At 34.8% G+C, this 27191-nt stretch overlaps 1 protein-coding gene across 1 annotated transcript in view; it reads right to left on the bottom strand.

Annotated features, from left to right (window-relative positions):
* The window catches only part of LOC130606014 (CUB and sushi domain-containing protein 1), a gene marked incomplete at its 5' end in the record, with an annotated part of 426016 nt that overhangs the window by 332883 nt on the left and 65942 nt on the right, over window positions 1-27191 (bottom strand). Inside the window, 3 exons of the mRNA XM_057421927.1 lie at window positions 13237-13358; window positions 17189-17313; window positions 24055-24142. Of these exons, the coding sequence (XP_057277910.1) occupies window positions 13237-13358; window positions 17189-17313; window positions 24055-24142 (335 nt within the window). The remainder of the gene's footprint in view (window positions 1-13236; window positions 13359-17188; window positions 17314-24054; window positions 24143-27191) is intronic.

Here is a 27191-nt window from a genome sequence, read left to right as displayed (position 1 = left end):
AGAAACAAGATGAATCCATAAATCTGTAATATGATTCTTCTACCTCATTTTTATAGGAGGAAAAAAAAAACAGGTTAAAGAGAACCTTGTTGCAGAAATCAATACTAAGGATAGCATTTTGTACAAATCTAAATAGTTATGTGGTGTCATTTGAAAGCCAAATAAATCCACACATTGCTGGAAGATACACTATCTGTGAGAGGTCCACAACTCTCTGAAGTAGCAGCTGGAGGCCAGGAAGGATTACTTAAGGCATGTCAAATGGTATTAGAAGCCTAAGGTGAAGTAGCTACATTGAGCTATAAAACACCTAAATGTAGATGTTTATCCATTTGTTTCTAAAGGTGCTTTAGGTATCTAATCTCTAACTGCATTAAATACAGCTGAAAAAGTTATTCATCAGAATGGCAGCTAGGTGTGTGCTTCAGGCTAAGCTGAATTACTGTCTAGATCTCCTAGTTATAACTGAAGCTTAGGCAATAAGGGCTCAGTAAGGTGCCCATAATTACATGACCAGTGCTTACTGAAATGGCTTAAACTCTTGGTATCTGTGGTCTGGACTTTCTGGATCCACACCTGGAGGGAAAGCAGAAGAATTTAATCTCAAAAGGAACTAAGATTTCCCTCGTGGGTAACTGAGTTTTGAGACTGCCTCCAGACATTTAACTATATATATTCAGTCTAGAATTACATCCACATAGTCCATTTTGAAAGTAACAAGCAGCTGGATGCATTGTTAACCCATATAGTTGATCTCAAGTGCAAAAGCATGCCATCACACTTGCATCTTCATTTGCTCTTGATGGAAATACTCAGAAGGAGCAAGCAGAATAAGCAAGGACTTTGCAGACTGCAGTAGAGTGTTTCATGGAGTAGCTGAACATTTACCTTGGAAACATTAGAATCCTACTGCTACTCCAAGCAGAAGTTATTCATTTATTTACTAGATTTTTTTTATTATTTAAATTACCTTGGTAGATGATCAAGAACAAAACCTGAGTATATTGTTTGATGAAAAGGTAATATTTGTTTTCTTTTTATATGAGGTCAGAGCATAAAGCTTAGATTATACAGAGTTAAAAAATGGCTAATGCAGAAAAAAGAAAATCATTTCCAAGCATTTAGTTATACATGTAGAACTGGACATATGTAATAGCATGCATACAACACCTACTTCTGAGAGATACCATGAGACAAATATAACCTGCCAATAGATCTGTTTAAAAATCAAGGAGGGGAAAACCCACCTAATTACAGAGAAGAACAATGCAGACATCAAAATGTTTCATAATGTCTGAGCTATTATTAAAAAGAATGATCATTCAGGAGGCTGTTAACTTGTTAGTCCGGTAAATCGGAACAGTACTAAGAATTATGTTAACTGAATAAAAAATGACACACATACCCTGCCTGTGTGCATACTCTGCATGACTGCCTTTTTTGCCTTGGAAAAAAAAAACAATCCAACTGAGAAACAACTAGTGGGTACCAAGAATGTATTCATCATAGGCAATGTTTTGAGTAAGGCAGCTTCTCAAAGTAGTTTTTTGGTAGGATCTGTGTCTGAATTTCATGAAGATAATACAAAATTTTAAAAGGACATGTCTGAGCATTCATTCATTTATTTACCCATAGCCCCAATTCAATCATGCACGTACAAAGTGTTTGCAAATGTCAGCCTTCTTTGTTACAACAGCTGTATCAGGAGACTAAACATACATTCAAATCAAGGCTTTGATCAAGGGTGCACTTCTGAAATGATGTCATCAACTCCTACTGTGCTTTGGTTTGCATCACAGAGCAATCTCAGAACAGATAAACTGAGTTTCTTGTGGATGAAACTGAGCTGGAAGGTGTCCTACAGCCAGTAACAGGCACCCAGCCTAAAGAAGCAGCTTACAACTAGGTCCACAGCAAAAACTTGGAAATATACATGTAGTAAGGAACTCAGGCCCTTATTACAAACTGTTTTGCACCATAATGCTGCTTGTGGTGCACTGCTCTCCTCATACCAATGTAAAAACATAGTCTGATTTATTCTCTTAGGACAGATGAAGGCTATACTGGAATCCTGTATTCTCTCCTTTGCATTTTCCCACCTTCTGGGATTCTGCTCATGCTCTGCAGATGCAAGTATCTGCAAGGTTTCCATTCATACACAAGAAAGGGGTTAAACAACGTGTTTTCAAGCTTTACCTGAAATCTCCAGATTTACCTACTAGAAACTTCTGGATTTTGATAGAAGAAATAAATCAGACTTTCTATCTTCTTGACTTGAACTTTGTTGCCAGGCACCTGACACTAATAATTAAACACAGAGAATGTTGGTTGGAATAATGACTTCTGCAGAGGCTAAAATCTGCATGAAAGAGTCTCCATTCACAGAGCCCATGAGCTCCACGGCAATAGAGGTCCTGTGTCTTGCAAAACAGAATAAAGGAAGAATAAAATTCCTGGTGAAGTTCACAGATTATGTAAATTTCTCATTTTCATGGCTTCAAACATCACATTCATGTTGTACATGACCTGTCATTTTCTTCTACCCATTTCAATAGCTAATTTGAAATAACTGTTTAGCTATGAATGAACTCCTCCTAAGATGTATTCCTCCTTAGGCAGAAATAATAGTTTCTACTGTAATGAGCTGAACTCCATTTTAATCTGTCATAGTAACCAGAGCCACATCTCATTCCTGTGATGAAGCCTCTGTTTATGCCTCACTTCAATTTTGAACGCTTTACCGCAGTGCACAGGTGATAACTTTGCTTATGCTTATTACAGAAAGATTAATAAGTAAATTATGTTCTAGTGGTAACTTAGTTAAACTGCTGAACTCTTGACTAGGTTAAAAATATTTCCTTTTGTCATGAGTTACCTACCTATCTGGAAGAAAAAGAAAACCATGCTTTGAAATTTCGTCCTTCTTACCTGCCATCTGGAAAGGGATGATCATCCAAACATGATTCCATTTTTTTTTTTTTTAGAAAGGCATGAAAACCCCCTTATGATTTTACTGTTTAAACAGTAAACTATCTGCAACATTTTAGACTCCATTTTCCCTCATCAAGGTGGTTAGAAGAAAGGAAACTCCTTTCTATGTCCAGGAAAAGAAGCTTCTCCACCATCCCCCTCTTCCTAAGGTGGGAGCTTGGCCTGTGGTTCCCTTGTTGAGCATGTGCTGAATTAGTACACAGCCCAACTCATGCTTACTTCCTTTAACATAATACAGAAGTTACTATAGCTCTAGTATGATGAAAGGTGCAAACAGAAGATCTTTGAAAGCAGAAATGTGTAAACAGCTTCATGCAGATATATTAACCCCTTAAACAATTTCCAGCTGGTAATCAAGCAGGCCAAACACTGGCCACGTTGTTAACCTCTAAAGGCCAAACCTGTATATGTGTTTTGTGATTTAAACACTGATTAAAGTCTGTGAGCATGAACACTCAAAGAGCTCTTAAAGAAGCTGGGAAAGACATGTATTTTACATTACGGGATATAATTATGATTGATAAAAACACTGAAAAGTGTTAAACCGTGCCCCCAAAACATCAAAAAACATAACCTTATTTCTTCTCTAATCCAGTAGAGTCCATTGAAAAATTTGGAAGGGGAGATTCTTAAAAAAAAAAAAAATAAAAAATATATGCAGCATAAGTTTACTGGAAAAAAAAGCGCCAAAATCTGGGCAAGGAATAGGAAGTAAACCTGCAGTGACAGGATTTCTTTTGCTTTATTTGCATTTATGAATTGAATGTACTGTCCTCCGGGCTTGTGAAATGGTTCTGCCTGTGACTCTGTGATTAAACTCTGTTTCTGGAACTCTGGCTTATAATGCTCAAATGCATCATGACAGCAACATGACAGCACAGAAAACTGCAAGGTTCCCTGCCCTTCAGCCAACACTGTTCACTGGTTTCTTTATTAAAGAATATACTGCACTATGTTGCAACCTTTTCACTTGTATACTTTCCTGTGAGCCTGGAACATTGATAAAAGTTACCTATTAATTAAATTAAGAGAAAACTGTTGCGACAATTGCTGCATGATAAAGGGCTGGCCAACCTGACAAGCTCTGTCTAAAGAATGAGTCCACTGAATACAGAGATGACACAGGTAACCAAGCTCAGCATTTCATTGCATGTTCTATTGCATAAGAATACTGCAAAATGTAAAGCATGACAAAACCCAAAAATCTTTAAACAAGTTACTTATTGAAAAAACTGGACATTTATGCAAATTCAACTTTTGCCTAGAGACAGAAATAAGGAAAGGTATGATAAGCAAGCACTTGATGTTATTTTCTAGTACAACAGATGAGCATTAAACATTTGTAGATCTGATGCCTAAAACCTATTCTTACTTCTGAAGGTTTATGAGTGGTATCTTTAGAAAGAAATAGGGCCATGTTTTAGAAGAGCAGTTAAACTTTGGCTCTGCGTACTGTTGCAATGTTTAATTATTAAGAAACCTAGACTCCTAAAAGAAACAAATCACACCTAGATATGTGACAGACTGACTGAAACAGACCCTAAGATTCATGATAGTTCTCAAGAGGTGTTAGAGATTGCCTGCTAAATTGAAAGCTAGGTTTAAATGCTGTGTAAAAGTCTGATACCTGTACTGTGGATCTAGTCATACTGTTAGTGTTCACATGATAAAGTAGGCCAATTTGAGCTGATGGGAAGGATCATGATCTTGGTTTTCCCTGTGGTTTCTTAACTATTTTTATAAATGAATAAAATGAATATAATTCAGAAACTAATGAACTTTTATTATTTTTCTCTACTATACTTCAAATCTATCCACATCTTTCTTGAATCAAGTAGCTAACAAATCAGAATCCTAATCTATGTTAATCCCTTTCACATTATACAGCAGGTGTATAAATACCTATCTTGATGATTCTTGCTGAGATAGTTTTCTTCTATTTATTTCAAAGTAGCATTAAATTTGTGTGCCATTTTGTATTTCCTAAACAGCTCCAACCAAATTATTTAATTTACAAAACTTTAAAACATTATTTGATCACTCCATCTTTTATTTAGTTTATGAAAGCCAGGAGAAAAAAAATATATTCAAGGCTATAATACACTTTGAGGTATTTACATTGAAGACAGAAAGATTCTAAAGAAGCAAAACTGATTTAGGCAGTGCATTTAAAGACCTTAAGTTATGGAGAACTTAATACAGGCTTATTTGTATCCTTCCCCTTTAACATGATCTTCCTAAAATCTGAGATTTACACATTTTAATGTGGATGCGATGATTTGGTCCTCCATTTACTACTCTCCCCAATGGCTCTTCACTTACAATATGAAGCTCCTGTTCAGTAATACATAAAAGTAAGTTAATTAAATGAAGTGCTGACACTACTTTATTATGTAAATACCCGGAGGCTTCTATTTGCTGTGATTCCAAAGACCAATTCTATAGTATTGCTAAAGGAAACTGAAAGGAATTATAATCATTTTTAGAAAATACTAATACACTTTTAAAATAACATAATGTTTTTTTTTTCCTATATACACACACTTCACTATGTAGTCTGTGAATTTCTTAAAAGTCCTATTATTTGCCCGTAAATTATCAGCTGGCATTTTCCAAGTCGAAAAGGTACCCAAGAAAATATTCAAAAGAGAAGATAAACAGTAGGCATCACACACAAGGAAACTTTGACCACCTATGTTTCAAGGGAAAATAACAAAGATGTTCTCTGAGGAAACTCAGAACTGTAGGTACCTAAATGTGTGTTTATCGTCATCTTCATTATCAACCCCATGAGGCTACACAAAGATAATTTATACAGACTATCTGATAAGCAAAAGGGGGGAAAAAAATAGCAACGAAAATAAAAAAAGCAAAATAAACAAACAAACAAAAAAACACACACAAAAAAACAGAAAAGAAGAATAAAAAGAAAAAAGGGTATATAAACAAAGTCAACATCCAAGGGCATTGTCAGGTATGATATACTATCAATAGCTGTAGGCACTTTCAACCTCCAGGGAAAAGTATGCACATAAACCTTGATATCTTAGATTTATACATTTGACAATGTAATGCTAAATAAACCTGATAGATTTTAGCAAGGGAATTGGCAAATAACTTGCGGAACAAACAAGACATGAAAAGTATGTGGAGATTTAATTGTAGGTTTTGGGTTGTTGTTTTTTTTTTTTCCCCCACACAGTGGCAGAATGTTCTTATCTGATGCATGCTCTGAGTTTTTCCTGTCAGAAAATACCTTGAATTAAGTGATAGAAGAGTAATGAGTTTATGCTGCTATGAGTTTTGGATTGTAAAAGTAAAATCATTCAGTTGTTTATTTTACATATCTCTGTGTATGAGTGTATGGTAACTTCAAAGGTTTTGAGAGCTTGTTAGATTTTTTTTAATAGTTTCCATTAAGCCACTGGCTTAATCCTGCCAGTTTAAGCTTTGCCACATTCTAATAAATTCACTTTGTTTGGAGGCTGAATCTTTTGTTTGTCTTGAGCACTGAATTACCAGCAAATATATTCCAACTGTCTTTCTGAAATATGGATTTATTGTAAAATCAAAGACAACATCACAGCAAATTTACTGCTAAGTCTCTTTCTTCAGTTTTTCCAGTCATTTCTATGTATGCTTTTATAGTTTCCTTCTAAAAGTCCTACCTATTCCCCCCCCCCCCAAATTGCCATTTTCAACTCAGCATGTCATACTTAGATCCACCTGAGGCTCATAAAAATTCATACCCCCAGCTAAATCTCAGAAAAGTAAACTTAGCGGATAACCTGAAAGCACATCTGAGATACTGAACACAGGTAAGGCTCAGTAGTTAGTCTCTTTCACTCAAAAACAGGATGCAAGAAGGAAAGTCATGAGGAAAGTAAGCAACAAGGAATATAAATGTCAGCTTGTATTTGCAGCAATTGGAAGCGAAAAACTCGAGTGTGTTTCTGTATTTAACATTAGAAATCATCTGAAAAAAATAAATAAAGCAAATACCACAAGAAATAATGCCAGAAGCATCCTTCAGTTAGCTTTCCCCACAAACTAGGAAATACAATACTTTTCTGTGCTGCAGGAAATTTGTGCTTGGATCTTTTCATTGAGACCAGTAGGGATCCCACATGGCCCTCTTCCAACACTACTTCCAACAGTCTTTAAAGACAGCAAGTCAAAACTTCTTGTAACGAATGCACAAACGAGACATCTAAAATCAGTATCAAAAGTGGTTCTAATTTGGGTATATCAGTTCCACAAAAAGGCTCACAATTGTAAATATATGTATTAATGTAGGAGAAATTTGATTTTTGACGCTTCCCTTTACTTAAGTCTGATATACTGCTACTCCAAAGTTATGCTTTTTCATTCAACATATGGCCACTATGAGACCCTTTCCATTCAATCTTTGACACGTCCTTATCAAGAAGGGCATGTGCACATACAAAGCTGTGTACATACTAAACACTGCATGCTGAAATCTAAAATGTCTAAACCCCTTTTGGTTCTGATCCAGTGAGAGCAAACAAAGCTCAAACAGTGAATTAGTTGATTAGGCTCTAATGGGCTGCTTTAGATCATGATGAAGCACTGTTCTGACTCTACTATTTGACAGACCTCCATGAAGTATAACTGGAGTTCAGGCATATAGCCCCCATAAGTGCAAGACAAATCTTATCATACATGTCTCCAATGCCAGAACTCTAGTCTTCTGTTCCAGCCCTATTTGTGTTACACTATCATCCAATACACCTTCAGTAAACCTACTAAGAAAACGCTGTATATAAGCTATACTACGGCATCTCACTCACATAATGTCTTGAAAGGTAAAAATATCAGCATGATTAAAACCAACAACAAATACACCATTTGTAAAAAAAGAAACTGTGCTTTCTTTTACACATTATACTACAATATACAGACTTGTCTGTTTTTGAAATGTCTTTAATACTGTAAGAAACAAGGCTACCCTGGAAGACTTGTACAAGATTTTAGGACACTGGAAGTTTAAAAATCTCATCCTTATACTGCAACAGGTTTCTCTCATAATTGCTGTAGTTATACTTTGTGTTCTAAATTATACTGCTTGATTATGAAACAAACAAACAAACAAACAAAAAACAACCAAACAAACCAACCAAACAAGCCCTATTTCAAAACAAGAGTGAACCAGTGTTTGTTTCGTAGCAGGGACCTTAATAATTATAATTCTAAACTGTGTGAATACTATGTCAGTGATGCCATATCTCCATAAAATTAAAAATGCTGTTACAGCAGATGAAAAATAAAGATGTTTAAATTTAAATATGCACATTTACATATGACACAAAATTCAGTTTTAGCATTGCGTGAAGGATAGAAGAGCATACAAAAATGTGCTTCCATTTTCAACATACCACAGGGTATCATCGTTTCAGGGAGTTTTCAGTGTATTTGTGTGATTTAGATGGCACAGGATGTACAAATAAATCAACTGTAAATTCACAATGACCTTCTCCTTCACTCTATTAAATCTATCCGAGCCATTCAAAATAGTAACTGAGTAAATTAGTAGCATGACTTAGAATGCCAAGAATACACAGAAGTTCAGTGCTAGTTCTTAGATCTACATATTTTTAATGATCAGGATCTCTGGTACAAAACTCTCTGGTACAGAAAGAGAGGATAGATAAAACAGAACAAAATCAATACTGTGGCAGTGCTCTGGAATGAGATATACAGTGTTCAGCAAAAGCTTTCTTCCCCAAATATAGTATTAGATTGCAGGTGCTGTAGTTGTCAGATATGCTGACAAACATCCTGTTACTTGTGACAGACACTCAGAGGAAGAGGAGCCCCATCTGTAATGAAGTTTTGAAAAAGCAGGCTATTTATAGACACAATTGCTAAAAAACACTCTAATATTAGACAATGCTATAGAATAATGCCACCTAACTGGAGCAAACTTGCCTATTAAAACAAAGGTTCTTAATCCATTTAAACTTATTATATAAGCCTAAACTACTTATGTGGAATACATTCAAAAAACTCTGCTAATTATCATATGCTACTTAGTAAGACTGCTTTTTTAGAGCATACTGCAAGAATTAATTATCCTAAGACAAATTATGCCAAAATCAACCTTTACAGTATGCAGATTCCCTAGCTGTGAACTGCGGAAATTTTTCCTAAGAATGTTCTCCTGAAGCTCCTCTTCTATGTGCTTTGAAAGGCAATTAATCAGAAATACCAATAACAACTCATTAAGGCCTACCCAACTTTATACAAAAAATCTGAAGGCTCAGGCCTATACAACTGTATGTGAAGTTTTCTGCCCTCCCACAAATTAATTCCAGTGTCTTCAATTATGGCCACTGCGGTAAGTAAGCTTTTTTGTAAAGAAGAAAGTTGTTAGGCCCAAACAGATAGTTAATATCTATGCTTTGTATTGTGGAGAAAGTACATTCTTAAGAAGGAAAAAAAAAACAAAACAAAACAAAACAAACAAACAAACAAATTTGGACACAGTATTTACCAGGTCTTTTAACTTAGAACTATTGCAGCCCATGGCAGATCTATTATAGCATAATCTGAAACCAGTAAGGAAAATATTGTGCAAAACTAGGAATCATTGTTGAAATAACATCAAACCTTGCCCTCCTATAGACACTGGAGCTGAAAATTCAAGCCCTTGCATGTAGCAATGATACCGTAACATACTGAAAGCAGCAGGAACTCCAAGGCAATAAGTCTTATGAAAAAAAAAAAACAACCCACAGCCTGGAAAATGAATTGAAACAGCAAGAGGGAGAGGCATCATTAGAACATACTGGAAAGATTATACTCACAGCAAAAAGAGATAAAGACAACAGACCTCAGAAGAACAGTCCAAACTTAACTGCTTCTAAAAAGTTGAGAAACTGCAAAACAGAACAACTAAGCCAAGGTAGAGTTACCAAGAATTACAGCATGTACTTGACAGAGAGCCAGGAGAGCACCATGAAGTTGTATTTGCAAGTACTTAAAGTCTAATAAATGACTCAATAGGATGCTGATCAGAAGCCTCAATAGTGGGACCCAGAGGAAACAATAAATGTTAAGGAAAGAAGAATAGAAATACCTTTGAACAGAAGCTTAACTCAGATTTTTGTGTTGTTCAGAAAAAGGGAAATAAACATTATAAAAACATTTAACTAACAACAATCTTGATACGGCTGGTTAAAAACTGGAACTGTGCTACTGTCCCCACAGAAAGGTGAGATCCATTTTCATTTTGAACTGGCACTAAAAAAACTTTCCCCACCAGCACCAGAAGGCAAATTCTGGAAAATGTTATGTTTCTTAAAGTTTATTCTTTAAAAATATTCCAGCACATTATGTACCATTTTTTGTGCAAAGGCACCCTTTTAACTAGGCTATCTTCTTTAAACTGCACTGTTATGTTAAGAGGAAACTGTCTTATCCTGTAAAATGCTATGTGTAAACTAACCTGATGAAAGGACATAAATTCACTGCTGGACTAAGTCAAAACTAAGTTAAGATACACAGTAACAACATGTCATGAACTGTCTACCTTCTTGGAAAAGCAAATCAAACACAGACTAAGCATTCTGATTAATATTTTCAAATGTGACAAGCAAAAGAGGAGACTCCATCTAATCTTAAAATCAAGCCTTCAATACACAGTTTAATTTTCAAAAGTTCTGCCATTCGTCACACCAACAAAAGTCAGGGATGAAAATATGCAAAATGTTCAGCACATCTTAAAATCAATTCATTACTTTGGGAATTTGAAAATTATTTTTGCAATTGATTTTTTTTTTTTTTTAAGTTCACAGGTTTCAAAATACCCGTGAAATACTTTTCTTTGGAAAGAAATAGGAAAAAAGTTCCATTTCAGTCAGTTTGTAAAGTAAAAGCATTTCCCTTCATATCTTTTATTATACAGAAGTGTATGTGTTAAATGCGAGACCAATTATTTGGAGATATAAGTCCCAATACCAGATTTGTATTGATACGTACTGATAAAGATGATGTAGACTTTATGTAAAAGCAACTTAAACATACTGTAACCTTTAAAGATGTTTGGATTTAAGACCTTACATTCACAATCATCATTGTTCTAAAGCAAATACTCATCTTTCCAAGACACACGAAGAAAATAATGTTCCTTTGTTGCATTGTTAGCAAATCCAAGATCAGTAAAAAAAACAATTCATTCCCTACTGCCTGTCCTGTCCAGAACTGAAAGGCTTAAATCTCCACCTCTTTTTCTTACACTGTGATTATCAGGATGTCTGTTAGAGTACCGGTTTACCTTTCACCCACTTGGATGTAATAGTGTTTTGTTTTGTTTTCCTGGGTGAGAACTCCAAGCCTTGTACTCACGCCTCTTCATTTTGAACATAACAAAATAATTGATCTCTCTGGGTATGCAATTCCTTCAGTGTATTCTTGTGACTGATGAACTATTTACCTGCCCACAGAATACCACTTAAGAGTGCCTTTTCGAGTCCAGTGAACAGAGTAATAAGTTAATCTACAACAACCTCATTAAGCTCTGCATCACTAAAATTCTAAATCCATTGAGATATATTGCATAGTATGAAAAGAACTTGTGTGTCATTGTAGCAGATGAAGGTTTAGTGGTTTTCACCAGCCCAAGCCTCCATAAAACCACACTCACTACATTTTAATAATACGCTGCACAGTCAGTAGCAATTTTTGTATTACAGTTGAACTTTCTTGCAATCAGCAAGGAGATTGCTACCTTCATTTTATTATAAATATGAAAAACAATGCCTAATTAAAATTCTTGAAAAGTCAAGGGAAAAAATAAAAATGAAAATTAATGGAACTGTTTTGAATAAAGAAACTATTAAGATGCCAAGACAATCTTCTATTAGCAATAATTTAACTTGTTTTCCTTTGATGCACTTAAATTTTCTCTTATAAAGCTACACTATATTTTGCATAATCAATGAGACTACTGAACATTACTGAATATAAATTTGAGTAGATGCATTTTTCAGACTTTTTTTTTTTACATTTTGAAAGCTTGTTCATATTTAAAAATTCAAAGTGATTTAGTATTTTTCTATAAAATTTAATGACTCTGAAGTCAAAGGTCATTCAGGGACAAATAGTCACTTCTAATATCTATATTAAATAAAATATAACACTTTGGTTTGGAACTGAAAAAAGCCTTTTCAAAGAAGTCCTACTACAGAAATATGCAATAGTCTGTACTTTTGCCTGGTTTTCTTGAATATATACATTTAAGAAAAAATTAACTTGATCCATTTTGTAAAGAAGCAGTATTTACATCTCAACAGTATGCTATAAAACCATGCCGCAAAATGATCTGCATCATTAATTTATGGTGAGATGAAGTTAAACCAGCCAGGCTGAACAGCAACCTGGTCTAGAAGGTGTCCCTGGTCTAGGGACTATATTATCTTTAAGGTCCCTTCCAACCCAAACCATTTTATGACTTTAACCAGTTTTTCCTTAACTACATTAAAAAATTCAAGAATACAGTCTTGCAAGAACTTGCACAGGAAATACACGTTTTTTAATTATGAAAGTACACATGGATTGTACACTCTTCAAGTTATTGTAACTTATTTATTCAGCATTTTGCTACAAAAAAGTCAAATACAAGTGAAAGACTTAATTTCTTTTCTTTTCCTTCAGGTAGAGGGTCTCTGTCCTTTATTGAGGAAGTAAATTGATTTTACAGAAACATAAGTAAAAAAGCATCTCAGTGTAATTAGAATACTTAATCGTGACTACTACTTTATGTAGAGCTATTCATAGTTACGTATTTACAATCTTGATCAAAACATTGTGGATTGAAGAGAGAAGTTATATAGGTAATAAAACACCTACACAAGATCAGAAAACTACTTACACGTACGTCTGGGTTTTATGCTAAGATTAAACAATGAATGAGCATCAAAATACATCTTGAAAAATCCACTAGCAACTCATTTAGCAATGTACAATTTTTAGTATTTTTTAAATGTATTTCATTGGAAAATGCATTTATAACTTGGAAACTAACTGAGACCTATTACTCTAATTAGACATTACTAATTTATGTTTTTTCTACTGCCCAATATATTTTAACATATCTGGGAATTTTTGTGTTTATATAAACATACACACTTGCATGTGTTCACATGTTCAATCAAATAGATATGAAATAATTTTAAGACATTCAAAATTCTACGGTTTGATTGGGGACAAAGAGAAAAAACCTACCTTTTCTGGATCAGTTGTTGTGATGACCCACACACAGTGTGCATTGTCTTCATACTGAACTGGATAATTTGGTGATGTAATAATCCCACTTGGTCCACGTAAATTAGAACCACATGTTCTAGCTAAAATGATAAACAACAAATCAGATTGCTTTTGATCTACTGCTCTGTTTAAAATTAACATTATTGCCATACTTCATCCTTGCCATGAAACTATTTTTACATTGATATATTCTACACAATCTGCCTTTCAATACGTTTGAGTCACTAAAAAAAAAAAATCTTGATAAATTACCTTCAAAAGACACCATCACTCTTCAATTAATCAGCCTAAAACTTACATTATGCTTATTTTATGCACCAGAACTAGCAGACAACTAATATTTATTAATTTATTTTCAATTCATTCTGCCCAAGGCCTACTACAGTAGGAACTAACCCAGAGGTGCAACTTTGTATCAATAAACTCTTGGATACAGTTTGTACCTTCTTTAGCTATCCACAAAGAAAGTCTGGGAAACATCTTCCTTTCAGATCTTCTTTCAATAAAACTGTTACCCTCTCATCTTTTCTCCTATTTGAATTCTAAGGGGAAGGAGGAAAAACAAACAAACAAAAAAACAAACAAAAAAACAAAAACAAAAACAAAACCCACAACAAAACACAACAAAACAAAAAAGCCAAGCAAGAGCTACAGTTCTGCCTTGAGATCTGCTTAGTAAACAATTACAACAAAAGCACAAAAACTGTTAGATAACCTTAGATACCACTTACAGAAAACAGTAATGAATTACTGTAAGGTTTTTGTGTGGAATTCAAGAACCCTGGCAACATTGCCATTAGCACTTCTCAGTTCCTGATGGCACTAACAGGCCTAAACTTCCCTGACCAGCCTCACCTGGGGCCTCCCACCCCTCCTTGCCTGTGGGCCCAGAGGATCCATTTCAGGGTGGGACTGAGTGAGTTATCACTCTTTGCCTGAACAATGTCTCAGGAGCAGCTGCCTGCAATTCCACTAGCCATGTCTATGCCTGCTCAGATTGTTGCTCCTTTGTTGATCCTCATGTCACAGGCCCTCATGTCACAGTCCAGTGCCCAAGGCTGGGGTGAACTTTGTTAGCTACCATTCTGAGGTAAATGAGAAGTTCAGCTTCTTCAGTAAGTCTCACAGGCTTGAAGTCATTAAGCCTGCAGTAGTTGCATGTAGTTTATCAGCATTTCCATTTTGGGTTGATGACCATTTAGAAAATGTGATAAACAGTTCTTTGTAATGTATATTTTATTATTAAATGCTTGTTATGAGCACTATGAATACTGGCATCATGAAGGTCTGTAAAGGGATTGGAAATAACAAAAAAAAGTAAATGTGGCTTTCAATTCCAAACATCCACAAATGTGTACCACACGGAACATTGTAATATTGAACCAGAATTACAGACCAATCGGCCTAAACAGTGTTAATCTGTGTTTAGAAACAAATTACATACAAAGCCTGTCTGATTTGACTCTCAGAGTTGCAAAAATTTTCCAGCTCCAATTTTGGAAGTATGCTTGAGGAAAGTAACTTGTTTTTCCAACTGAGGTTTTAATGGCAGTAGAGGACTAATTTATCCTATTTTGTTAGCAGTTTACTGGAGGGAGTAAAGCATAATAAAGATATTTGCAGATAATAAATTGGAAGGAACAGCAAACACTAGTAATAACACACAGATAATTCAGCAGCCAATAGCCCCTTTCTGCTGAGCATTACTTTTACCATGCATAGATTACTTCAGCTCATTTCTACAATGTATTATCAAACACAAATAAATTCGAGAAATGGAAAAAAAAAACAAAACCAGCAAGGAAGGGTGAACAGTGGAATTGCATGGACAAGTATTCTGCAGTAGTGTGAAACCTAGTACCAACAGTGTATATTTAGATTTTTCATTTAAATACACTGAGCTACACAGACACTGAGCTCAAGAGACACTTAGGAATCACAGTTGTTTTGCTGCTCTGGAAAGAGTAGAAGGTATTCTTGTTTATTTATTTTTTACTGTGTTTTAGATTGTCCAGTCTTTATGTGGATGTGCCTATGTAATACTACCCATTTTACATACAGCTTGTAATAATTTACCTAAGAGCTGCCTTTGTAGACTTTTGTATTAGGTCTGATGGAACAAAGTTGACTTTCTTCGTGGCAGCTTGTATGGTGCTGTGCTTTAGATTTGTAATTAGAACAGCATTCATAACACACAAGTATTTTGGTGGCTGCTGAGCAGTGCTTGCACAGCATCAAGGCCACCTTTGTTTCTTATACTGTCCCACACAGAAAGTTGGCTGGGGGTGCACAAGAAGCTGGGAGGAGACACAGTCGGGAAAGCTAATGCCAACTGACCAAAGGAGTATCCCAGACCGTATGGCAACACAGTCAGTGATAAAAGCTCAGGGTAAGAAGGAGGAAGTAGGCACATTCATGGCCATAGGTTTGAATTCCCAAGTAACCATCACTTTTGCTGAGGCCCTGCTTTTTAGGAAATGGTTAAATGGCCCACTAACTGAAGTAGTGAATAAAAATCCTTATTTTGCTTTGATTGCATGCTTTTAAAAAAATCAAATGATTTGTTTCATTTCTTAAACTGTATTAATGTTTGCACACAGGTTTCCAGCTTTTGCTCTACCAGTTCTCTCCCTATCCCACTGGTGGTAAGTGAGTGGCTGCGTGGGTGTTTAGCTGCTGGCTGGGGTCAACCTACCACAACTCTTTCCACTCCTTAATGAAGAAAGCATAAATTACAAGTATATTGCATACGTAATTATACAAGTTGAAAAATCTCTTCTGGCAACAGGAGAAAAAATATTTTTCTTTTGGCATTATGAAAAAACTAGGCAATGAAGCCTATGTGAATTTTATATAAGTGACATTATGCTTTAGGTCGTTCTTGTACAAACAAAAGTTTATGTCCATGTGTTGCAAATCCTTCCCCCCACAGTCTCTATTATTTGCTACCCTGGTAACTGGCATTCAGCATAAGATTTTGGGAGTACAAGTATGTCTTTTATTGACCTCAGAATGACAAATTAAGTATATCAAACAATTTGTGTGATTTTTTTTTTTTTTCTTTTTAACTAATTGTGGATTTTTTGTCTTGTTTTCCAGTGCCTCTCCTTGATAGGTTGTATGTTTCTAGGAGAAAATAAGGCAAACACATTTCTAGGGTTAAGACTTCCTTCAACATGCACAATCCAAATGTGAAACCCAAATTTTTCTACTGAGAAAATGGAAAAGTTCTGTACATAGATACACAATCTTTATCTTTCCTATCTACCCCAGCTCTGGAGTAATTTCACAGCATTTACTCTTTTTCTGCGCTTTTATTACAGGAGTAGATTGCAATTGAAAAAAACAAGCAAACATGCAAACACACAAAAAGCCACTTCCTCCCTTCCTCCTTAAAAGCAAGAGGGGGAACTTACTGGTTGGTTCAGACCATAACGAGAAAACGTTTAAAATAGAAGTCAAGTCAGAAAGTTAGGACATTTGTAAGGTTCAGCAAAATAGATGAAACAGAAAAGAATTTACTGAAAAATGAGGACTACATAAATATCTGGGACTGACAGGATGCTTTTGAGGAGCTCCTCTTTAGGAATGTAATTAGAAAAGTTGAATCTAAAACTAAAAAACGTGTCCTGCTTAAAATCTTTAACATGACAAAAAGAAAATTATGTGAAATAAAAACTACTAAAAGGAAATCAACGTCCTAAATGGATACTGTTTCTGCATCTTTGCTCATGTCCATAAAACTACAGAAAGATCTTTGTATATATATATACAATCATACATATATATGATACCTAAACTATATAAATGTATGTTTTTTTGTTTCAAACATAATTTCATTGAATTTCTAAGCAGAAATTATGAATTACCCTTCCAAACTTCAAGAAAAGTTCCAGAGAATGGTACCTACCTCTACAAATTGGCCTGTGGTCACTCCAGGCAGCCAGTGTATCTGTCACCCTCTGACAAGTGATGCTCTTAGAACCTTGCAGCACGTAATTATCTTCACAGGAAAACTGTACACTTGCACCCACCCTAAGAGAAAAATGGAAGGAAGAAGGAAAGAATTAAAATACGTATTAAATATCAACCTCCCCAGTTAAATGTAACTGTCACCAAATGACAATATTTCTAGGTATAAACAGCAACAACAACAACAACAACAAAAACTCAGGTGGGAAATTCTAGCCCATCATTACTATATTAATAAAACACAACAGATATACTATTTAGTTTGTCCTCCTTTTAAAAAAAGTAAGGCCAGGAATACCATGATACTAAGTCTTATCCTTTAAACTATGACTTTAATGAATGCATATAGAGATACATTTTAAAATAAAATATACAATCACCATTCTCTCAGGCAATGGAAATTACCTCATTAATAATTTCAACCTCTCCATATTCTCTTAAATGAGAGAATAAGCAGTTAGATAGGGTAATTTGTCAACATGTCCAACCAGGAAATTCTAACTTCAGGAAACTGAAATAATTTATTAAACATTCCTGACATTTCAGAAATTTCCTGTTAAAAATTGTGATGGTTAGGACTTAAATTTTACTGGTAAACTTGTGACTTTGAAATGTGTCTTTCTGAAATGATTTACAACTTTTTTCTTTATTTTTAATAATATTTGCTTTCTGAACAATGCTGAGATATTTATGAAGAATTAAAAACCTGTACATAGTTACTGCGTGCCTCAAACAGGGCTTTCCTAACCGGTATTTACATTTCTGCTATTTCTGCCTCCAGTTGCTATTTATTACATTCTTTGTTCTCCATCGTTACCAACCATTTTTGTTGTTGCCTTTCTTGCACTTTTAAATCTGTATCTGACAATCCCAAGTTGCAAACTAAGTGAGTCTGATAAAGCAGATTGCTCATGCTTGGTCTTTCTAAGTCACTGAGTCCCAGCCAGCAGGGGATTGCTCAGTGGCAATCAGCTCAGAAAATCCAGAAACCTCAGTGGGTAAAACCGCTATGGGGAATAGCACATAATCTCATTTACTAACATCCAGCTCATTCCTAGCCTTCAAGAACAAGCATTCTATAAATTTCTCAGAAGATCTCACAAACTATATAGTTTATCATTATTATAATGTACTTCTACAGTTCTTTCACAAAATTTTACTAAGATTCTTTTTCTTGGTTTTTTTTTCTTTTTTTTTTTTTTTTTTTTTTTGTTTTAGATTTGAATTTCATGCTCTCTATCTCCCTATCTAGGAAATCTTTGAAAAATACTTTTCTTAACACTTGGTTCTTGAGCTGTTAAATGTAAATAAATCAGAAGGATAAAGACAATATTTGCCTTTTCTTTCAGTAGTTCATGGGAAATACATGAAAGCCTTGAAAAGTAATACAATTTTCTGAAATTATTTTATATTTGTCATAATCTATTATTCTTCAGAACATTCTTAAAACCTCAGAAAAGTAGCCCAAGCATGTTTACAAATACATACTTTAATTAATAAACATTTAATTTCTAATACTGGTAATGAAAAAATATCACTAATTAATCTGCCATTTTGATGCTATAAGCACTTATTTTTTAAATGCATTTTCTCAAATTTTCTAAAATAATAATCTCTGAAAAAAATTTCTACGGAAACAGGAAAAAAACCCAACCAGTTACATATCTGTGATAAGTGTAAATTAAGGATTAAAGTATTTAAAAATCATGTTGGTTAAAGACTTTCCCAAAAGTATAATTGTGGGTGAACCACCATGAGAACTTCCACATTTCCCGAAGGTTTGCTATTAGCAAGACATGTAAGGAGAATTATGAAACTGTGCACATCTAAAACAATAAGAGTGAAATCAAAGGTACAATTATTGGATGCCTGCAATTAAAATTTTTAACTCACCATACCTGATTATTCCCCCCAAGAATTAAAAAAAAAACCCAGGAGGAATAAAAATATTCTGATGCAGTAAATGAAGCATTTCATGTTTAGACTGGGTTTTCATCATTACAGCAATATTAAAAAAAAATATTATTTATGGATACATAAAATGTCACATACTAATTTAAACTATGGATTTACGATGATTCAATTTGTTTCACTATTATTCTATGAAGTATATTGTCTTTTTTTTCCCAAAGCTCTGGAAATAGCTTGTATCTAAAGAGTGATAATGTGAACTTCATGTATTTTACATAGTGGATATCATCTTTTGAAATGTCTGATCACAAACTAAGTGACATAAAATAAATATGCCGACATATTAAAAACAATCTAGAAAAGATGTCAAATTAAAGAGCAGGTAGGAACACGAAGTACTCAGAAGATTCTTAGTGTTAGAATTCAAGGTGAAGAGAAACCTGAAAGCCAGCTATAGGCACTCACAAGTACAATCTTTTGAAAGTATTTTCAGAAATTCTAATTAAACTTCAGGTAGGCTACAGAAGTCACAGGTTTTGCCAGAGTGACTGAGAGACTTCTGGTCATGGTTTGCGTGTGACTACAATATACCCCAACTCTGCTTTAATATCCATAAAGATCCATCCTTTTTGAAGCCAACATCTTTACCTCCAAGTCACTCAGCAGATCTGTCTGTTAATTTTCCATCTAAACTTTAATCAGGGGAAGAAATCAGTTTCCTCTTTTTCTATTTTACATTTGAATTATATCAAAGCAAAATTAGTGCTTTTATCAAAGCAGGCTAGAATTGGACTTGAAGAAGCTATTTTTAAGATGGGGGGAAAAATGCTATAAGAAATGCTAAGCATAAGAAAGTTAATTTAATTTTATAAAGCTGTTTTGAAAATGTAAAAGCTTTTTTCGTTACAAGTGTTACTGGCATTGTGGAAAATTAACATATTTCCTCAGTACCAGACATACCATATAGTACTTAGATCTGGAATGTTACTGCTTATATACTTTCTAGCTTTTATTTAAGCAATCTACTGTTTGAGATCTCTCATAAAAATAAAATATTATATTTACCCCAAAATTTTATTGATAATGTTCTCATTCCTCTAGAAAAAAAGTCACCTTTTCTCTCTCAAAATACATCCAAATTTCCATTGGATTTTTTTTAAATCACCTGAAATTCATGTCCCTTACTACCTTAACTGAACAGAGTAAAAGCATGGCAGGAGGACAGAATGAAAAGGTTATGATTTCAATACCTTTTTTGTTTGCTTTATGAAATTAGAATCAATGCCATTATTATGCTGAAAACTATGAAACCCTTTTCAAAGAACTTGTCATCACTGAATCAGCTGGGTCTAAGGCTGCCTTAAAAATCAGCCCTTTGCCTTTCCATCAATCCCACTCACAACATGTCTTTCAGGAGACTGGGACAGATTTTGAATAATGTGCATTTTCACGTTCAGATTAATATTCACAGCTGTCATTTTCCTGACAAGAACAATAGCTCCTTCTGGTGTCTATCCTCACCTCTTAGAAAAGAAAAAAACACCACCTTTCTTTTACTCTCCACAGTATTTTCACTACGTTGAACAAATGCAAGCAAGTATTATTTTCACTTCTCCTATGGAAGAGCTTGATTTGTCATTTCAGAGAAAGAAAAACTAGATTCCAGCCAAAAGCTCTATTTAAATGTCAAGCTAGATATAGATAGCTAACTTCAAGATACCTAAGCTATGTTTGAAATAGTTATAAAAAAAAGGTTACAGTATGTGAAAAATGGTTGCTGTTGCATAATCGATTTTCAGATAACGAGTAAGGTTTATCAGGAAAACAAAATTTACTGACTTTCTCAAACAATAATCAGAACTGAAGGCCCAAAACAAACACAAAAAAAGTAAGTGATGAAAATATATTGAAGCATCTTGTTTATATGAAGTAGCTTGTGCTATTTTTTAACACCTTATGCATTCATTTATTGCCATGAACAGTAAGATACATTAATTGAAATTAAAATATTATCAGAGACTGAATGAGGTAAAGGAAGGAGGGAGATAGCTGGCCAGACTCTTCTCAGGGGTGCCAGGTGACAGGATGAGAGTCAACAGGAATAAACTAAAGCACAGGAAGTTTCACTTGAAAGTAACAAAGAACTTTGTTACTGTGAGGGTGAATGAGCACTGGAAGAGGCTGTCCAGAGAGGTTGTGGAGTCTCCTTTCCTAGAGATATTCGAGAGCCATCTGGACACAATCCTGAGCAATGTGCTCTGTGTGACCCTGCTTGAGCAGGGAGGTTGCACTAGATGAACCCCGGTGGTCCCTTCCAACCTCCACCATTCTATGAACAGCTTTGCTCTGTGATCTGAGTAAACATTGCCCTAAGAAAGCACCAAAACTTTAAGATAACTTTAACCCACATTCAGTCATAAGAGACTGTGTTCAAAATATTGTTATGTGTGTCTTGCAAGGTTCTTTAACATTAGATTCCCTCAGATATCTTAAAACATACTTTGAGCTTTAAGGTTCTTTTGTGTTTTCCCTCTTGGTATTTTCATGCACTGCTGGGAATTTTATTGCTGGGGTCTCCCATGTTGAGGCTCACATATTTTGGATCTTTGGACCTGTTTCACTAAAATTATTCTAGCTCTCTTTGTCTTTCAAATTACAGACTACAGTCTAGAGGGGAAAATAAGATTCTTTCTCTTACACTCGTCTAGCTTACCAGTGCTCTTAGATCCGCTGTGGTTTCTTAACAATTGTTCATATGCCACCATAACTAGAGGAGAGTCTGATTAGCCCACCATATATCATGAACACAGTAAATTTGTACAAGATTCATAGATTCACAGAATAAATTAGATTGGAAGAAGACATCATCTAGTCCAACGCCCCTCCCCAAGCAGTTGGAACAGAGGGATCAAGGTCATATTTAGCTGAGCTCTGAATGCTTCCCTAGATGGAGATTGCACAAAGTCTCTTGGAAACTTGCTCCAGAGCTTGACCATCCTCATAATAAAAATACTATTTTTTAAATGTATTTATATTTAGTCCTGAATCTAGTAGTAACTTACAACATCCCATCTTATGCCTATTGCCTCTAGTCCTGTCACGGTCCACTTCTAAGAAGAGTCTGGCTTTGTCTTCCCTACACTCTCTCCTATTTAGTAGATGTAGGTAGCAACAAGGTCCTTCAGATTCTCTTAAGGCAGACCCAGAATTCTCAGCCTCTTTTATATCATAGGCTCAGGCTCCCTCCCCATCCTGATCTGCTGAACTTACTCTGTTATCTATAGTTACTGAAGTGAGGAAGGCCTGTCAGGTGTGCTGTCGTCCTATTTTCCATTAAATGTTTAGGCTATGGGGTTAACTCTTTCCACAGATGCTTTTCCCCCTGCACTAGTAACAGAGTAATCCTAGATGCTGCCTTTAATTCTTTCAAGTAAGTATTTGAGTTGGAGGAATTCAGAAGAGGCACAATCTGCACCCTTTATGGCTATAAGGAGAGACTCAAGTAGAGGAGAGAAACTGTGGCACACCTGCACAAATAGTAAAATAAAATAGTCTCCAAAGTAACAGTGGAAGTATACAGGCATCCCTCAGATGAATACTTGTGGAGTCTTTCATACACCTTAAGAAAGAGTTACATTTTAGTATCACAGTCATACACAGTATGATGCCAACTGATGTTTCTCTCCTCAATACATCAAGTGTTAATAAACAGCTAGATAAAAAACAAACTTGTTCTGTAAACCAGCATATGTTTGGACAGCAATTGCATACTATATTTTTGCATCATACAATTTCATTTGCAACAGCTGTACTTGCCTAGTAGAGTGAGAATATATAGAACAGGTTAATAGTAAATATCTTCTGGACATCTTGTCTCTCTCACCTATCTATAGAAAAGCTCATTTCACTTCATTAGTTTTTTAAAACACATTTAACTGCTGCACTGTTTCTAAGGAAATAATGACTTTGCACATAACTGATACACTTAACGTCAGATTTCTTTCTGAGTTCTTCAGCTCCTTTGAGGATAAGTAGAGAAAAATTCCAAAAAGTCAGAAATATAATTGATTTTAAAATTCTTTTTCTCATTAGTTATTCCCTTGCTTGGAAGAGCCCTAATTCAGGAACCAAGTTTGATTAACTTGCTTTTTGGAGTGGCAGAGAACTTTGCAGAATTCCATCTAATTTTTATGAAATATTCCGTTCCATTTATTTTTAGGTCTGTCTTTCATTCCCTGCTGGGCAATTTATAAATGCCTACATGAGCAGAGGCTCTCTTTTCCTTCCTTTGACCCTCTTCTCTGACACATCTTGAAGTCTTTGCCTTTTTTCCACAATGGGTAAAGAGGAACCACCCTCCTGTCTCCATAGGGGTCCATTTGTCCTCATCCTTTTTTTTTTTTTAATGAATGTAACAAAAGCTGAAAACAAAATAAGCAAGGAGATGGCCTGCAACACAGCCTCAGATACTGAATTTGCCATGCTTCTCAAGCTTTTAACAACTTTTCTATGGTGGAAAAGCAAACAATTCTCGTTGCTGCTTCTTCTATGCTGTCCAAAGAGTTCTGCCTTTGCTACTCAGACAAGATTATTAGGCATCCCTGCCAACAGGGGGGTTGGAACTAGATGATCTTAAGGTCCTTTCCAACCCCAACTTTCTATGATTCTATATTGTAAAACTTGTATTTAAATTGCACTGATTTAAAAAAAAAGAAAAAAAGAAAGAAACAAGCAAACTCAATTCAAGATATGCATATGGACTGCAGCTACTTCTTAACAAAAGACTCAACACACTTAATATTAGACAAATAATACATATCTGTAGTTGAACGCTCTATTTATGTAACAGGAAATACCTTCCTCTTGGTCATATAGATAATGAAATGTGCCTACCTGAAGTCAGAGCCCACCCTTTTCCCATTTTCAGGAATTCCAGGATCAGGACATGCATCAGATGCAATTGCATCCCCACCCTGAGTCACTGCAAAGAAAAGAAAGAAAATAATTCAGGCATGCAGCTGTAAAGATGATTATTCTCTTTTCTCATATATTAACTTCCATAGCCTGAATTTAACCATATGCATACTCATATTTTTTTCTTGAAACAGTGTAAGTTATTATCAGAAAAGAAGCCCCATATAATTGATTTCTAGGGTGAATTGTTTTCTTTCTTTGGTTATGATAAAATAACATGTTTTGCTTCTGTGGGAAAATAAATGATTCATTTCCCAAGGCCAGTCATCATTTTAGGAACGTACTAGGGTCCACAGCTTTTCGCAGACAGGGAAAACAACATTTTGTTAAATCACCTGAAATATTCACAACACATCATTGTAAAATTAAGATAGTAAAAGAAAATAAAATTTTGTTTAAGCTTCTGTCCATATAAGACTTGAAATTGCCAAAAACAAAGAACCCATTTGAAGTACAAAAGTATTTTTACAAAGATAATCTCAAAAATATACAGAAAACCCTACAGAGAAATACATTTGTAACCTGCTGAATACGTGCTTATGCAAACGAGGCTCAAAATCCCTATTTCATGCTTTCAGGTAGGAATTAGAAAGAGAAGGTATCCTATACTATACCATTCCATTCCTTTTGTCCTTTGTTCTTTCTCCCTCCAGACTGCACATATTTAAACATACTAGGTATATAAACATATAAACTTACAGTCCCTTCAAAACTAAACAATTAGAACATTCCATTTTCACTTTTATTGTTCTTCATTTGTAAAAAGGTATTTAAGGAATATGGGGAATTAAAAATAATTAATCATAAAGAAAAGACAAAGTAACTGAGCACAACACTGTGAATATACAGAAAACCTGAATATACATGTGCTTTCTAACCTGCACATACACACGTGTGTCCATGAATAGCTACATGCCCCCTATCTTTGTTTCCTCCATGGAAGAATAGAGCTAGTAGAAATTTGTGGATCACATTTTTTGCTGTAAAAGATTTTTGGGAAACCCTTAAAGACATGGCTGAATATTCTTCCAGAATAAAAGAAAAGTTAGTTGGAATATTTAGCTGCTCAAAATAAATTACACATGCCTGGTTGGATTACAGATGACAGCATTACAGCTGAAAGGTGATGAGAGATAAGATATAAGAAGCAGCTGAGTTTCCCACATGGTGGTATGCTTTCAAACTGAATAGAATGACAAAGAGCGGTGACAAGCAGGATGCGTACAATCGCATGTTAAGAGCTATAAATCTTTTTGTCTGTGTTGGCAGTATCAGGGGTAATTAATTTATACAGAAAGCCAAAGTTTTACAAGAGAAGATTTAAAAAAATAAAAACCTGCATTACAGCACTACAAAAATATAACTAAACAAAGAAATATTAAGGACCAAAATGCTTGATCTCAGCATAGATTCTTCTCGGAGTAGAAAAACTGCAACAATTACAATATATTTAAACATTTGTCTACATTCTTCTTTATTTTGGCATATAGAATTTTTACAAAAATAAAGGAAAGGAATCATTTATTTCTCCACATCTTTTTAAAATTATTTAGTGTATTGAATACTGTTTGTCTTTCTAGTGAAACCAGGTAAAGAAAGATTATCATAATCTTAGAAATGTTTTTGCAAACACAATTAAAAATATCATGTTTTACTTAAAAGAACCTATTTCCAGATAAATAAACAAACAAAAAAAGAACAAACAAAAATCCAGTTCAGTTGGATAAAAATCCAGCATCTGGAATTCACCATCTTGAAATCACTCCAGACCAAGAGCCCAATCCTGCTAATGTCACTAACATTGTTGAGATAATAAAGATTTTTGTGTATGTGAATATAGGTTTTCAGAACAAGCCTATACTAGCTAGCAAACATGTATGTTATTCCGAGAATTTAATTTTGTAGTTTCTGGGGAAATATCACTACTGAAATGCTGTTATAGTATCAGATCTTGCTAGAAAAGAAACCTGCTTCTACACTGACGTTATTTAAAATAATCTCAATACTAACATTTCTTCCAATTTTTCAGAGAAAGAGAAAAATCCAATATTTACTACTTTCAGCACAGAAATATATCTATGTTAGCAGAGGTGAGATTCAATTTTGACTACTAAATTACCAAGACATGAAAATAAGCAATATGACTGATATGGTTAATTTGACATAGCAATTTTACTAAACTTGAGCCTTATGGTAACAACTGTAACGCAACATGGAGAACACTGCCATTACTATGATGTTTTAAGGACAGACACATTGCAGTGAAGCTACCTCCTTTTACAGACATACATACACAATGCATAAGCATTCTGTCTGGCACACCAGTAAATGTTGACCAAGACCTTACTCATAACACAGAATGATGCGATCTCCCCAGATGGATGATGACCTTTGCAACATTTTCTTCTCAGCCACTAACTTCTGTCAACATGCTCTTACACCAGTGTCAGGGAAGGGTTATTTAGAATATTGTTTAACCAGAAAAATACTGTCTTGAAACAGAGCAGGTATCATATGTTTGGAACTCAGCACATCTTCCTGCATGTCTACAGGCCTTGTTAAACATAGCCCAGGATTTAGCTCCTACTTTCCCCAATGAACTGTCAAGTGTTTTTTAACAGATGGTGGTTGCATGATGTGCTGTCATAACAAAATAAATCCAATTCCCTGTAAAACAAGCCTGTCTGATTTTATCTCTCCAGATGGGAAAAAAAGGAACAAATTTCTCAAATTAGTGAAACCATTTATTACCTTTAGTGGCTGAAGCACACCAGGAACATTATTACATTTATAAATATATGTATATACTTTTACATGTTAATGTCAGAGACCTTTATTTTCCTCTGTTTCAATCGTGTCAGATTTCCCCTTTATCCACCGCTATGAAGTGCTACTGCTACTGAGATCTATAACATATGGGAGGAGAAAGTATTGTCTTTGAGTATCTCACTTCCAGAATATGTTTAAGCTTTGCAGTCTCCTTCTGAAAGCATCTCTTAGACATGCCATCTACTATTCATCCAGTCACATGGCCAATCTTTCCCTGTTTTAACTTT

This window comes from Pezoporus wallicus, unplaced genomic scaffold (assembly GCF_028554395.1).
Source record: "Pezoporus wallicus isolate ANWC-B61680 ecotype Strahan unplaced genomic scaffold, APGP_CSIRO_Pwel_v1 contig_6672, whole genome shotgun sequence".
In the NCBI taxonomy this organism is placed as follows: domain Eukaryota; kingdom Metazoa; phylum Chordata; class Aves; order Psittaciformes; family Psittacidae; genus Pezoporus; species Pezoporus wallicus.
The sequence above is the reverse complement of the archived record's forward strand: the minus strand, read 5'-3'. Positions and strand labels throughout refer to the sequence as shown.